At 26.0% G+C, this 16038-nt stretch overlaps 3 protein-coding genes and 1 pseudogene across 3 annotated transcripts in view; 2 read left to right on the top strand and 2 right to left on the bottom strand.

Annotated features, from left to right (window-relative positions):
- Positions 1 to 2032, bottom strand: part of LOC113389520 — a 4564-nt pseudogene extending 2532 nt beyond the window's left edge.
- The window catches only part of LOC113389432, a 290888-nt gene that overhangs the window by 251082 nt on the left and 23768 nt on the right, over positions 1 to 16038 (bottom strand). The gene's annotated exons all lie outside the window — the stretch shown is intronic.
- LOC113389429 (elongation factor 1-gamma-like) lies at positions 4651 to 11107 on the top strand. Its single transcript, XM_026626461.1, has 10 exons — positions 4651 to 4727; positions 4842 to 4991; positions 5075 to 5138; positions 5196 to 5338; positions 7531 to 7671; positions 7847 to 8003; positions 8180 to 8345; positions 8745 to 8914; positions 8993 to 9117; positions 10884 to 11107. Exons 1-10 carry the CDS (start codon positions 4716 to 4718, stop codon positions 11037 to 11039), a joined length of 1284 nt encoding a protein of 427 aa, XP_026482246.1. The 5' UTR covers positions 4651 to 4715; the 3' UTR covers positions 11040 to 11107.
- Positions 14643 to 16038, top strand: part of LOC113389519 (zinc finger protein 271-like) — a 3386-nt gene continuing 1990 nt past the window's right edge. The window contains exons 1-2 of the mRNA XM_026626547.1: positions 14643 to 14739; positions 15092 to 16035. Of these exons, the coding sequence (XP_026482332.1) occupies positions 15289 to 16035 (747 nt within the window). The 5' untranslated portion in view covers positions 14643 to 14739; positions 15092 to 15288. The remainder of the gene's footprint in view (positions 14740 to 15091; positions 16036 to 16038) is intronic.

Genomic DNA, 16038 nt, shown 5'->3' with positions numbered 1-16038 from the left:
AAATATCCATATTAAGAACCACACTAATATATATATATATATATATATATATATATATATATATCCATTATCATTTATTACCTGGAAAAGTTCTCCATTAGAAATAAACCCATCATTATCCATATCGTATATTCTAAAAGCGAATCTTAATTTGATAATTTATCTCCTTTAACACTAAACTGAGACACCCCCTGAATGAACTCCTTGAAATCCACTTCACCATTCCCATCCGAATCGAATATATCGATGACCCTCTGGACCAGTGGATTCTGCTGGAGGTCGGGCAGTGACATGAATTCATCGATGCTCAGAGCACCTGAATTGTCTAAATCTAATTTGCGAAATCTTTTGCCCAGACGTCGTATCTCATCGGCATCAACTGGAGAGGAAAAAGATAAATGTTAGAAATTGGTAAAGGTATGTAGATAATTGTATATATTCAGGGTGGTCCTTGATATAGATGTTAGAGATAGAGCGTGGACTATCTTAAAATTGACATTAAGGGCTAAAACTTTCAGAGAATTTGAAAGCATTTGAGCACCTGGGAGCAAAGAAATTTGAAAATATCCATATTAAGGACCACCATTATATATGTATATATATATATATATATATATATATATATATATATACTTGAATGTTAATTTGCAGCCAATCATTCAATTAAAAGAACAATAAATAATGATCTATTTATTTATACGTTTCGACACGGTATATGTCATCATTCAGCAATTTTTTTTATTATTCATAACAGTATCTAAAAGAATTTTAAGCAACAAGTAAGAACAATATTTTGAAATTGTGCTTCCAGAAGAATATATATGGAGTATTGTGATAAAACTTCTTTGATTTGAACAAATCAATTAATTTTTGACAAAATGATAGCTAAAAGTCAGTATCAATTGCAAATTGTTGATAGAACAACGTTAATGAATTCTTGCACGCCTTAAAGGAACAATACGAGTCAAAAATCAATTTCAATTGCATTTTCTCGTTAGAAAGTTTTTCAGGTCAAGAAACTCTTAACGTATTTTCCCTTTTCTCTTGATTTTAATAAATGGTTTTGAAAATAAAATCATCTAAATAATAAATTAATAACCTTAAATAATATAAAGAATAATTAAACAATTTGTAAGCAACAAGTAAGAAAATATCGTAAAATGTTGCTTCCAAAAGAATATATATGAAATATTGTGATAAAATTTGATTTGGACAAATCAATTAATTTTTGACAAAATATAGTTAAAAGATCGTTTCGATTGCACATTGTTAATAAAGCAATGTCAATAAAGTTTATAACAATTCGAGTTAAAAATCAATTTCAATTTCATTTCCATGTTAGAAAGTTCTTCGGGTCAAGGAACTCCTAACCTATTTTCTTTTATTTCTTGGTTTTAATAAATGGTTTTGAGAATGAAATAATTATTCATCCACATTAGTCCTGAATGTCTAAATAATAAATTAATAACCTAGTAATGATTTTAACAATATAAAAAAATATTTTTAAATAATTTGTAAGCAACAAGTAAGAACAATATTTTAAAATGTAGCTTTTACACAAAGTTATCCAGATTAAGTCAAAAATTAATTTTTCAATGTTATTCTATTAACATAAGTCAATTATTACTTACAGTTAGAGCAGAGCTCCATTGGCAGTGAAGTTTCATTTCCCTGAAACAAAAACAAGGATATAAATACATATTATTGCGGCTGGCGATTGTAATCCTAAAATAGCACAATAGATCAATTCTTCTAATGAAACACTTTGTTTAAAACTATCATAACGAGCAACTTACCATTTTTTGAAATTTCTATCAACTACTTGTCTAAATGTCAATTGCAACGTTTCGTTTTAGGCACTCTGCAGAAATATGTGAAATTTTGGGTGCGCTGGGTCAAACAATCGATCTGGGTGCACAACAAGATTGCAAACTGAAGGTCGACGACTGCTGACGAATGGTAAACATACGAACTGACGAAATGGAAATGCACCCAGATTCTGACCACCAAGATATCGATAGTAATTAATAAATAACTAAATATCATTGGATATTTTGAGAACTTAATAGAACGCGAGTGCTTCTTCAAATGAAATTTAATTTCAAAAATTTAATGTCGTGTGTAAAAATGGTGGTGAAGGTATGCGCACATCACTGACAGCAGACATTACGGCGGGAAATTTGAATTTGAAATATGACAAATGTTATAAAAGTTTGAGATAAAAAGATATTAAACCTAATTGGAATTAAAAGCATTAACATTTTAACTAACTAAGTGAGTGTTATTTGTTTCTAATAAATGTTTTTAATTTAGTATCGTCTAATAATAATGATGTTAAAGGTTAAGAACACAAGACTGACTAGCGGGAAATTTGAATTTGAAATATGCCAAATGTTATAAGAGATTGAAATAAAAAGATATTAAACCTAAACAAAATCAAAAGCATTAAAATTCTAACTAACTAAGTGAGTATTATTTGTTTTTAATAAAAGTTTTTAATTTAGTGCCGTCTAATTATAATGATAGTGAAGTTAAAAGCACATAACTGACTTAAAACATTTAAGCGGAAAATTTGAATTTAAAATATGACAAATGTTGTAAAAGTTTGAAATAAAAAGATGTTAAATCTAATTGAAATCAAAAGCATTAAAATTCTAACTAACTAAGTGAGTATTATTTGTTTTTAATAAATGTTTTTAATTTACTATCGTTTAATAATAATGAAGCTAAAGGTAACAGACTCAAGACATTTCAGCGAAAAATTTGAATTTGAAATATGACAAATGTTTTAAGAGTTTGAAATAAAAATAAATTAAACCTGATTGATATTAAAAGCATTAAAGTTCTAACTATAACTATGTGAGTATTATTTGTTTTTAATAAACGTTTTTATTTTAGTGTCGCCTAATAATAATGATGCTAAAGATAACTGACTCAAGACATTTCAGCGTATTATTTGAGTTTGAAATAAAAAGCCATAAACCTAATTGAAATCAAAAGCATTAAAGTTCTAACTAACTAAATGAGTGTTATTTGTTTTTAATAAACGTTTTTAATTTAGTGTCGTCTAATAATAATGATGGTAAAGGTAAGAGCACATGACTGACTCAAGACATTTTAGCAGTAAATTTAAATTTGAAATATATGAAAATTAATTATAATCTATAAATTACTATAATTATGAATTAGGTTTAACTAAATTTTAAAATTTTATATTTATTATCATAAGATATGTAATTAAATGTGGATTTTTTCTAAAATAAAGTTTAAAATTGTGTTTCAAGCACTAAAGTGAAGGTAAGTGCATATGTATGACATTAGTCATTTCAGCAGTAAATTTAAATTTGAAATACCTAAACATTATTTATTTTGTTATTTATTGTTAATTATAAATGCATTTAGATTATGTGAGTTTTACAGGTTTTAATACAAATTTTAAGGCATAAAAATTATTATTATTTTAGCACAAGAAGTAAATATATAATTTAATTAATAATACATTTTTTTGAAAATGAGAAACTTCTTCTGGGATTGAGTTTAAAATTAAAATGCGTAAACTAAAATTTGAAGTTTTATAATTATTAGCATAAGAATTATAAATAAATAAGCATTTTTCTAAGTTTAAAATTATTATTCAATACCTTGTAATAAAAATAATAGTAAAGTAAATAAAAAAAGCATTAGTCATTTAAGCAGTAAATTTAAATTTGAAGTACCTGAAAATTATTTATTTTGTTATTTATTATTCTAGAACGCATTTGTAGCATGTGAGTTTTAAATAGAAAAACTTAAACCAAAAGGCATAACTGTTTTTATTATTTTAGCCATAGTATAACAAGTTAATATATAATTTAATTATGTATAAATTAATTATTATTAAATATATATATATATATATATATATATATAATTTAATTAATGATACATTTTTTAAAAATGAGAAATTTTATATTATTTCAATGACAAAGAATATGACTTTTCATACTTTTTTAGCTTCTCGAAGAAGAAGTTTATGCATTCTTCAGAAAATTTGACTTGCTAATTCTATATTTTCTGTACGATTCAGAATTGTTGAACACCTATATTGGTAAAAATATTTGTTTGGGTAAAAATTGTCCTTTTTCAAAAATTTTTGCACCAATTTATGTTCCAAGCTTGTGTTTGTGTAAAAACATTACAGTATTATAAAATATTATAAATAAATAAATAAAATTATTATTTGCAAATACCAGAAAGTTCATGCAACTTGTCTTAAGGCAAAATGCTGCATTAATCTATTTATTTATGCATTTGAGTAATTTATACAAAAATAATAAATATTATGTTGGAATTTGCAATACTGCAAATAACAATTTGCTTAAATGCATAGGCAAATATGTTTAAAATCTATGCCAATTTCAAAGTAATATGTAAATAAAATAGATTTTCTCGAATTTGATTTCGAAAATTGAATTGTTACAAGAGCAATAAGTGGTGTCAGCAAAATAATTATGCTGATTAGCACTAATTATGTTAATTTAAACAAAAGTTTTGGAACATCTAATGTTTCAATTTTGGTTTGAATTATCGATGTCTAGTTATCGATATTTTCCATTCGATTGCTAACTTCGCGAGGTTGCAAACATGTCCGTACATGTGCGCTGCCTTCTTGGCTGTCAAATCGACTGGGTTCGGCCTCACTCTCTCGATCTTCCTTTTCCGCAACAACTACAGCCATGGCGTCTGGCGTAAGTTATTTTATTACTAATCATCCGATAGTATCTACGCGATCCGTACACAATATTGTGCAAATACATTTGTTGTGCAAGTGCTTGATGAAAATATTGACTTTTCTTTTGTAGACTTTGTATACATACCCCGAGAACTTCCGTGCTTACAAAAGTTTAATCGCTGCCAAATTTTCGGGTGCTAATGTTAAAGTAGCAGCCGATTTTGCATTCGGAGAGACGAATAAGTCAGAATCGTTCCTCAAGAAGTTCCCTGCGGGAAAGGTGAGTTTAATTTAATTAGCAAACAATGCCGGGTTTTTAAGGTTATATTCTGACGCAGACTCCATATTGTTATTTATTTTTAGGTTCCAGCGTTCGAAAGCAACGATGGAAAATACTTAAGCGGCAGCGATGCTATTGCTTATTATGGTAAGCTATAAATACTTTTTTTTTCATTAACTTATACTAACTGACTAATAATTTTAGTATCAAATGCCCAACTACGTGGCGCCTCCGAATTGGAAAAGGCTCAAATTCTACAATGGGTAGATTTTGGCAATGGAGAGATCGTGCCCCCATCGTGTGCATGGGTGTTCCCAATTTTGGGAATAATGCAGTTCAATAAGCAAGTAAGTAGAAGATGATAGATTATAAAAAATTGTTAATTCACTATGCAGGGGGTAATACAAACTTGTTAAAGGATAAATTTATCTGAATTAGATTAAATGAAATGGGTGATATTCAAAATTTGATTGTATGCAACATAAGTAATAGTATTTGAACTAATAGTATTTTATTTTAATCCTTGATTTTACCGTAACGTGCAGTTAAGCTCCATGTGACTTGAGTTATGTTACAAAAACTTAACCATTTTTGTATACAAAACAAAAGATTAGTGCAAAAAGAGGTTAGTTTCCAAAATTCAAAAAAAACATATGGTAAAGGTCAATATATTCATTTTCTTTTATAACATTCATTAATATTGCAGATTACGAGAACATCTCTTTAGCAATATGTCCTTTTTCTTTGAGCATTTTTCTGTATTCAGATCATCCATACTGGCTTTTTTATGCAAAAAAGCCTCATTTGAAAATATTTGTTTTGATTCAAGATTCATATACATTTCGTTTGCTTGTGAAATTTGAAAATCTTGTGCTCATTTTATTTGAAAAATATCATAATAGTTCATATTCTAGATTTTTTTAACAACTTCTTAGTCTTCACTTATTATTAATAGTCTCTTAATTATCGTGGATTTTTACTATGCTAAAATGCTCCATATACTTACTTTATTATGGGAAAATCCTCAATTTGAAAATATTTGCTTTGATTCAAAATTCATATAAATATCTTCGATTGTGCGAATTTCATTTAAAGCTACTTTATTTGAAAAAAATCCTTACTCAGCCTAAGCTTATGGTTTTTTTATATTCCCTAGATTAAACTTATAACTTTTTTTGGTAACTTCCTATTTACTCAAAGAGAGGTTCCAAAATTTATAAAAAAATTCATTAACATCGTAGATTACAAGAACATCTCTTTAGCAATATACTTTTTTCTTTGAGCATTTTTTTTGTATTCAACAAATTCAAAAAAACATGGCATTTAATTGGCTAAATATATTTTTTTTTCTGAGCCAGGAAGATACCCTTTTTCTTAAAACATTTTTCTGTATTCAGATCCATTTTTGCTTTTTTTTTTTTGCAAAAACTCATTTTGAAAATACTTGCTTTGATTCGAGATTCATATAAATATTTTTATATGGTTTGCTTGCAAAATTTGAAAATTTTGTATTCATTTCAATAGAAGTCTATGAAAGACTTCTTGAATCTTTATTTGTAAAATATAAACTGTTTAGCTAAGTCTGGAGTTTTTTTTTAATATCCTTTAGACTAAACTTTTTAGCTGCTTCTTAGTCTTCACCTTCATTATTAGCGTGTGAATTATCATGGATTTTGATATCTTGTTCGTAATATTGTTGTAACATCGTCTTTATGAAAAATTTGGCACTATTTAGCTGAATAATCTGCTTAGCACTCTTTAGACAATGTAAAGTTTTCTGTAGAAGTTTTGATAGAGCTCAAATTAAATGTGAAATGTAATTTTTACAATAATTTTATTATAACTGAGCAGTTGTATGGTGATTTCACCACTGTAATGATTGTAATTGTTGTTAAATTTTGCGATATAGCTACAAGAGAATGAACCAACACATTTGTAATTTTAAAAATCTAAATCAGTTTAAGACCATGTTTTCTGAACATGTCAAAGGAAAATAATGAAGACCTTTACATATTTATTCATTTATATCAAACTATCAGTATGATATAATAAGGCTCAAGTCAATATTTCGCAAATTTAATATAAATTTAACTATTAACTATTATCACTTATTCATTTATTATTTAATTTATTTACTATAAACCTATTTATATTTAAGTTTAATTATTTTTAAATATAAATTATATAAATAGTTGCAAGTAATTTTTTAAACAACTTAAGCTTTACAATACTTATGATACAAAAGTATTTTAACAAATTTTAGGTTATTTTATATTACAAATTTATAAGTGTTTTATATTACTTTTTTTTTTTCAAACAAATTGATAATTATTTTTGCAATATAAGTATTTGCTTTCACAATTTTTTTTGGTATTTTAATGAAAGAAATATTTTGTTTCACAATTAAGTGTTAAATAAGTTTTTAGTTAACTAATTGTTAGTATTTTAACAATAACAATTATATAAAAATAACTAAAAATATTAATCTATTTTTTTGTACTATTACAATGCAATTTATTCTTTATTATTTTGTTTCCAGACTACTGACCGTGCAAAGGAAGACGTCAAAAGTGCCCTTTCCGTCCTCAATACTCATTTAGTAAATAACACATATCTCGTCGGTGAAAGAATAACTTTGGCTGATATCAGTGTGTTTTGCTCATTACTTCATCTGTACCAGGTAAACTACTAATATTTAAATATTAGATTTATTAAAAATCTTTCAATGATGACAAAACACCGTTCCATATTGTATGACAACAACAATGTGATTCCAATTTTTCCACCTGATGAACCAAATACATTAGTATTTAGTTTATGTAAATAAATATTATAATTGCGCATTTATTTTGCAGCATGTGCTTGAACCATCTTTCCGTGCTCCATTTGGATCAGTCACAAGGTGGTTTACAACTATCTTAAACCAACCACAAGTCAAATCTGTTGTTGGTAATTTCACACTTTGCACAAAAATGGGAGAATTTGATGCCAAGAAGTTCGCCGAAGTACAAGGTAAATAATTTATAATATAAATTGTAAACCTCACTTTATTAATATGATGACTAAACTTACCGTTCCATATAAGTATGATAATAATGTGATTCACATTTTTCCACCTGATCTTTATTTACACAACTTTTTTCTAATTGTGTTCAATGCAATTGTTTTATATCTGTTACTGTTTTTAGCTAAGTCTGGTGCAGTTCAGCCCAAGAAAGATAAAAAGGAAAAGAAGCCGCAGACTCCAAAAGCTGAACTTAAAGCTGAGGAACCGGCTGAAGAGATGGATGCTGCTGAAGCTGCACTTGCAGGAGAACCCAAGAGCAAGGATCCTTTCGATTCTCTGCCAAAGGGGTAAAAGATTTGCTATTTCAATTTTAGTTTTAGTAAATAACTAAATATATTCAGGAATGACAATAAATTTCAAATATTTTGAGGCCGACGCTGTATAAAATCAGTAGTAGGTGGTATTTTACCTTAAGGGGGTATTCTAGTTTATTGTAAAAAAAGCAATACATTTTTATACCTTAATAAATTGACAATAAATTTAATTTTCTCTTTCAAAGGCAGTTTTGGTGACTTTTACTCACCATCACTGTAACTCAAAGAGAAATAGCAAATGGTCAGCAGCAAGAAAATAAAATCCAATACACTGGATTGTATTTAAAAAATTGCTACCAAACAAAATTTTCTTTTCCCCAAAAAATTTGTATAAGTTTCATCTATACATTACTAATTTTTTTATTATTTTAGTACATTCAACATGGATGACTTCAAAAGATTCTACTCCAACGAAGATGAGAGCAAATCCGTGCCATACTTCTGGGAAAAGTTCGATCCTGAAAACTATTCCATCTGGTTTGGAGAATACAAATACAATGATGAACTCACTAAAGTGTTCATGAGCTGTAATTTGATTACAGGTAAATGATAAAAAATTAATCAATGCAAAATTAATTCTCCTATTTGTTTTTTAAATGTAATCTGTGTTTTCTATGTAGGTATGTTCCAACGTTTGGACAAGATGCGAAAGCAGGCTTTCTCATCTGTATGTCTGTTCGGTGAAGACAATAACAGCAGCATTTCTGGTGTTTGGGTATGGAGGGGCCAAGAATTAGCATTCAATGTGAGTATTAAATAAATACTACATATTTTTGACTTGTTTATGGATTCACTTAAATTGATTAGACTTTTATAAAATTTTATTCAACTTCATTGATTTATTCTATTTGACATTATTTGCTATTCAAATTTTAAATCTATTTAAATTTGCTTAATTTAATTAAAATTTAGTTACAATTTTTTTTTTTAATTTAAATCTATTATCTTTTTATTTATTGCTTTTGTCTTTTATTAAATTTTCTTTATCACATTCATTGGTTTCATTTTTATTATTCTCATTAATTTTACTTGATTTTTATTTCTTATTTTCCAATCTGTATTAATTTTATTGTTTTTTATATATATTTTACTTAACTATAATTGAACTTTATTTCTTTTTATTGATTTTTTTTTAACTTATATTATTTTTCATTTTTCTACTTGCCTTATTTCTTATTTATTCTATTTGTTTTTTTATTTTACTTGATTTTATTTATTTTGTTTTTTACTTATTGATTTTATTTAGTTATTTGTTATATTTAACTTTAATTTGTTTTAGTTTATTTTATTAATTTTACTTGATCTTTTTTTTTATTTATTTTACTTCAATTTAACTAATTCTTTTCACATATTCTACTTTAATATACAATTCACAATTTAATTTTAATTTATTGATTTATTTGACTTTCTTTTTATTCACTTTACTTGACATAACCTTTCTTTCTTCATTCTATTTGACTTTTATTTTACTTTATTCCCATTATTTAATTTTGTTCATTTTATTTATTTCACTTGAATTTAAATTAATTTTAATAGATTTTTCTACTTGACTATATAATTCCCTTTCATTTTAATTTATAATCTATATTATTTTGCTTAATTTAATTTAAACTTACAATTTTTAACTTAATTATATTAACTTTATTTTTATTCATTTTACTTGATTTTATTTTATTTTACTTAATTTTATTTAGTTATTTATTTATTTTGACTTATTTATTTTACTTTCTCATTAATTGATTTTATTCAATTATTTTGTTTTAACTGCTATTTATTTATCTTTCTTTGAATTTAATTAATTCTAATTGATTTTCATTTATATATCTTACTTGACCATATAATTAACTTTATTTTAATTTATATTTATTTTGTTCAAATTTTATTTAATTATAACTTAAGTACTTCAAAAATTAAAACCTAATTAAATTAACTTTATTTTTATTCTTCTTGCCTTGTTTTTTATTTTACTTAATATTCGTTTAACGTTTATTTATTCACGTTTTTTTATTTTTGTCTTACTTTTATTTGATTTTATTTATTATTTATTTATTCTATTTCTTTTTAATTTTACTTCATTTTATTTCATATTCATTCATTATTAATTTTATTTGATTTTTATTCTATTTGATCTATTTATTTATATTATATATTTGATCACACTATTTTTATTTAGCTTCATTTCAATTTGAGTTCTGGATTTGGAAGAAAGTTTAATATTAACTTTAAATTACATTAAATTAGTTCGCTAAAATAATAATCACAAGACTAGTGTATTAAGAACCAGGCTTGATATTTGATAGCATAAACTTCAATATTTCTCTTTCAAAGGCAGTCTTGATGACTACATTCATCTTTACTGTAACTCAAAGAGATATAGTAAGCGATGGTAACATTTAATTTTTCAACGACACATATTGTTGAAATACTGTTACTATCAAACATACTTTATATTAAAAAAAATACATTACAATCTAAATCCAAAATATTTACTAAAAAATTCATTTATTTCAGCTTTCCCCCGACTGGCAAATTGACTATGAAACCTACAACTGGGTCAAGTTGGACCCCAAATCAGAAGAGACCAAGAAATTAGTCAAGCAATACTTCTCCTGGGAAGGTGCCGATAAGAACGGACGCAAGTTCAACCAAGGAAAGGTGTTCAAATAAAATTCAAATAAAGAATTGCCACTTTTGTTAATATTTCAAGTTATTGTAATCTTATCTGCCACGATATTGTTATTTTTATAGCAAAATGTTTGCTGCTGATGGCATGTTATATTAAAATTTCTTGAAATAAAATATTTAAAATCTATGGATTCTTTATATTAACAATAATAAATAAACATTTGATATAACAAAGTTTATGAACATTTCTAAACTGACTTTTTGAAAAAAAAAGTAAACAGTTTGTGCTGTTTATTCCTGTTAAAAACATTTAAAAATATTTTTTGACTAAAAGTCAAAAAATTTTATTATAGGAAACTAACAATCTAATTTTTCTAATCTCTAATTTATAGAGCCAAGATATATATTTGAAGACATTTATTTTATTATTTCACAAAATGCAAAACAAAAGTAAAATATAACTTACAATTCAAGCAAAACAAGAGTTTTTGACTTGAAATATTGAAAGAAAAAGTGTGTTTTTGACTCGTTCGAAAAGAGTGAATATCTGTTGATATGAGGCAAAGTCTTGCTGTTTTTATTTTAATATCAAATATTCAAAGATCTATCCACGGATTATTTTCAACAAAGTTTTGACGTTTTTATTTTCATATCTGAGTATTGAAGAAAAAATGTATGTTTTTGAGACGTTTTATTCATGAGTTGAAAATGTCTTTTACTGATTTATTTAGATTTATTGATTAATTTTTGAAGAGGTTTACAATATGAATTATTTTTCTATGTTTTATAAATGTAAACAAACAATGTTATCAATGATTGCTTCAGGTTTGCTGCCGCAGGTTTAACTATTATTTTTAAACAATTTATATAAACATTTGTACTTCATAACATATTCGAATGGTGTTTTGTCTATACTTTATATTTTTCACAATTTTACAAAGTTAAATAATGTTTGAATATTTTGAACATCATATTTTAATAAAATATATTCATATTATCAAGTTTTTTTTATTTAGTTAACTTCCTGAATGAGAACTTTTTACAATTAATGTTAATAAAATATTTGAGAAATGTTAGGAATAAATTTATAATAATATATACATTTATATATTCAATTCCCATACAAACCGAGACAGCTAGTGCATATATAATCATGTATAAATCAATATATACATTTACATATCCAATTCTCATACAAACTAAGGCAGCTAGGCCCTATATAATCATGTATAAATTAATATATACATTTATATATCCAATTCTCATACAAACTAACGCAGTTAGGCCGTATATAATCATGTATAAATCAATATATACATTTATATATCCAATTCTCATACAAACTAAGGCAGCTAGGCCATATATAATCATGTATAAATCACTATATACATTTATATATCCAATTCTCATACAAACTAAGGCAGTTAGGCCATATATAATCATGTATAAATCAATATATACATTTATATATCCAATTCTCATACAAACTAAGGCAGTTAGGCCATATATAATCATGTATAAATCAATATATACATTTATATATCCAATTCTCATACAAACTAAGGCAGTTAGGCCATATATAATCATGTATAAATCAATATATACATTTATATATCCAATTCTCATACAAACTAAGGCAGTTAGGCCATATTTAATCATGTATAAATCAATATATACATTTATATATCCAATTCTCATACAAACTAAGGCAGTTAGGCCATATATAATCATGTATAAATCAATATATACATTTATATATCCAATTCTCATACAAACTAAGGCAGTTAGGCCATATATAATCATGTATAAATCAATATATACATTTATATATCCAATTCTCATACAAACTAAGGCAGTTAGGCCATATATAATCATGTATAAATCAATATATACATTTATATATCCAATTCTCATACAAACTAAGGCAGTTAGGCCATATATAATCATGTATAAATCAATATATACATTTATATATCCAATTCTCATACAAACTAAGGCAGTTAGGCCATATTTAATCATGTATAAATTATTATTTACATTTATATATCCAATTCCCATTGAAAGTGAGGCAGTTAGGCCATATATAAACATGTATAAATCAATATATACATGCATATATCCAATTCCCATTGAAAGTAAGGCTGTTAGGTCATATATAATTATGTATAAATCAATATATACATTTATTTATTAGGCCACATATAATCATGTATAAATCAATATATACATTTATATATCCAATTCTCATACAAACTAATGCAGTTAGGCCATATATAATATAATTATGTATAAATCAATATATACATTTATATATCCAATTCTCATACAAACTTTGGCAGCTAGGCCTCATATAATCATGTATAAATCAATATATACATTTATATATCCAATTCTCATACAAACTAAGGCAGTTAGGCCATATATAATCATGTATAAATTATTATTTACATTTATATATCCAATTCCCTTTGAAAGAGAGGCAGTTAGGCCATATATAATCATGTATAAATCAATATATTAATTCATATATCCAATTCCCATTGAAAGTAAGGCTGTTAGGTCATATATAATTATGTATAAATTAATATATACATTTATATATCCAATTCTCATACAAACTAAGGCAGTTAGGCCATATATATAATCATGTATAAATCAATATATACATTTATATATCCAATTCTCATACAAACTAAGGCAGTTAGGCCATATATATAATCATGTATAAATCAATATATACATTTATATATCCAATTCTCATACAAACTAAGGCAGTTAGGCCATATATAATCATGTATAAATCAATATATACATTTATATATCCAATTCTCATACAAACTAAGGCAGTTAGGCCATATATATAATCATGTATAAATCAATATATACATTTATATATCCAATTCTCATACAAACTAAGGCAGTTAGGCCATATATATAAATATATTTATATATTTTTTACAACATTTTCACAACTTTACAAATATAATTTTTTTTTTAAATATTTTTACATATTATATTAATAAAATATATTCATATTAATCCAGCTTTTTTTTCTTTTTATTAATAAAGTATTTGATTAATAAAGTTAGAAATAAATTTATAATATTTTCTATCATTATACTAATCTGCAGCAACCTTATATAATTCAATATTACAATTGTAAACTACAAATTTGTCATATAAAACAAAGCATGATGACTTTATTTTTATTATATTTCTTTAAATGAAGTATTATATCTTTCGAAACTTAGTTTAATATAAATAAAATATTTGCTAAAGTTGTACAATATTAAATAAGTAACACAATAATACTTCTTATATTTGCAATGTGTTACAAATGAGATTTAACATGAAATAATTTATTTAAAATAATGTTAAAGCAAGTACTTTGAGCACCTTGACAATTTATCATATTTATTTATAATATATTAGTTGTATGATTAGTATAGTAATTAAATTTATATTATGATGGTTATAATAATAAAAGTTTTTTTGTTAGAATTTAAATTCAAAATTGGCGCTGTAGTTTGCGCCATCTACGATCGGTAGAAAACTCTGCAGTGTCACATCTTTATATAGATCTATGACTTGCTGTCAAAAAGTGTTAACCTGAAATTAATAAACAATTCATTTTCTTAGACAATATAAGAATTCATTCTTTAATTCATTCAATATAAGAAGATTCATTTTATTCTCGGATTTGGTTCGGAAAACATGGCAATTAGGAGGACCCTCTCGTGAAGTGAGTACTTTAGAAATAATTTAAGTTAGTTGTGCAAGAAATATTTGACATTCGGCGAATCCAAATGTGACTTGCAGTTTGTGCAAAATTAGCTATTATTTATAACTGTTATAAGTTATCCTGGCACGAATGTATTTATTGGAGAACCTTCATTACCCAAGATATCTCAAATTACTTAACAAAATGATTAAAGCTTTGAATTTTATGATTCGAATGATTACTTGCATGGTAGTTTTAGTATGGGTTCATATATCATTTTAATAGCATGCTTAGTTTTGAGTTTAATAGCACTATCATGTTAGAATTAATAATTAGAAAACAATTGCTGATTAAAATTGATTATGATATTTAGTATAAGCAGTGAAATTATTCAAAAATGACAGAAGAAACAATTATGTCTATGAATCATCAGGCAATTAAAATTGAACCACCTGAATATTCAGTAGAAGAAATTAAACCCGAAAAGAAGATGATTTAGATGATCCTGATGCTATTGTGGAATCTGAATCGTGTTCTCAGGACGATGAAACATGTTCAGGAAGATCCAAGATGTCCGAAGTTTCCTTAGAAGAAGAAGTCGAACAGGACTTAATCGAGACATCCTCTTATAAATGTGGCATTTGTATTCAATCATTTCCAGAATCACATCAATTGAAAGAGCATATGGTCGTTCACAAGACTAGTCATAGCAAAGAACGCCCTTTCAAATGCGAAATCTGTCACAAGACTTTCAAACTATCAAGTCATCTGAAAAGTCACATGCTGATACACAATGGAGTACGCCCCCACGACTGCAATATATGCAATAAGACATTCACAAAATTAAGCAACCTAAAAAGTCATATGCTCATTCAAAGTGGTAAGCGTCCCCACAAATGCAATATATGCAATAAGACATTCACACAATTAAGCAATCTGAAAATCCACATGCTGACACACAATGGAGTACGCTCCCACGAATGCAACACATGTAATAAGACATTCACACTATTGGGTAACCTGAAAAAACACATGCTGGTGCATAATGGACTTCGTCCCCATGAATGCAGTATATGCAATAAGTCATTCACGAAATCAAGTGATCTGAAACGTCACATGCTGAAGCACAATGGAAAACGGCCCCATGAATGCAGTATATGCAATAAGACATTCACTCTATTATGCAATCTGAAAAGACACACGATGATTCATTATGAATATCGTCCTTATAAATGTGAAGTATGCAATAAGGGATTTACTGAATCGAAGGATTTGAGGATACACCTGAAAATTCATAGTAGGAAGAAAATCATTGATGTA

This window comes from Ctenocephalides felis, unplaced genomic scaffold, assembly GCF_003426905.1.
Source record: "Ctenocephalides felis isolate EL2017-DRISC unplaced genomic scaffold, ASM342690v1 CF-g0.4_SCAFFOLD_03573, whole genome shotgun sequence".
Lineage (NCBI taxonomy): Eukaryota > Metazoa > Arthropoda > Insecta > Siphonaptera > Pulicidae > Ctenocephalides > Ctenocephalides felis.
The sequence above is the reverse complement of the archived record's forward strand: the minus strand, read 5'-3'. Positions and strand labels throughout refer to the sequence as shown.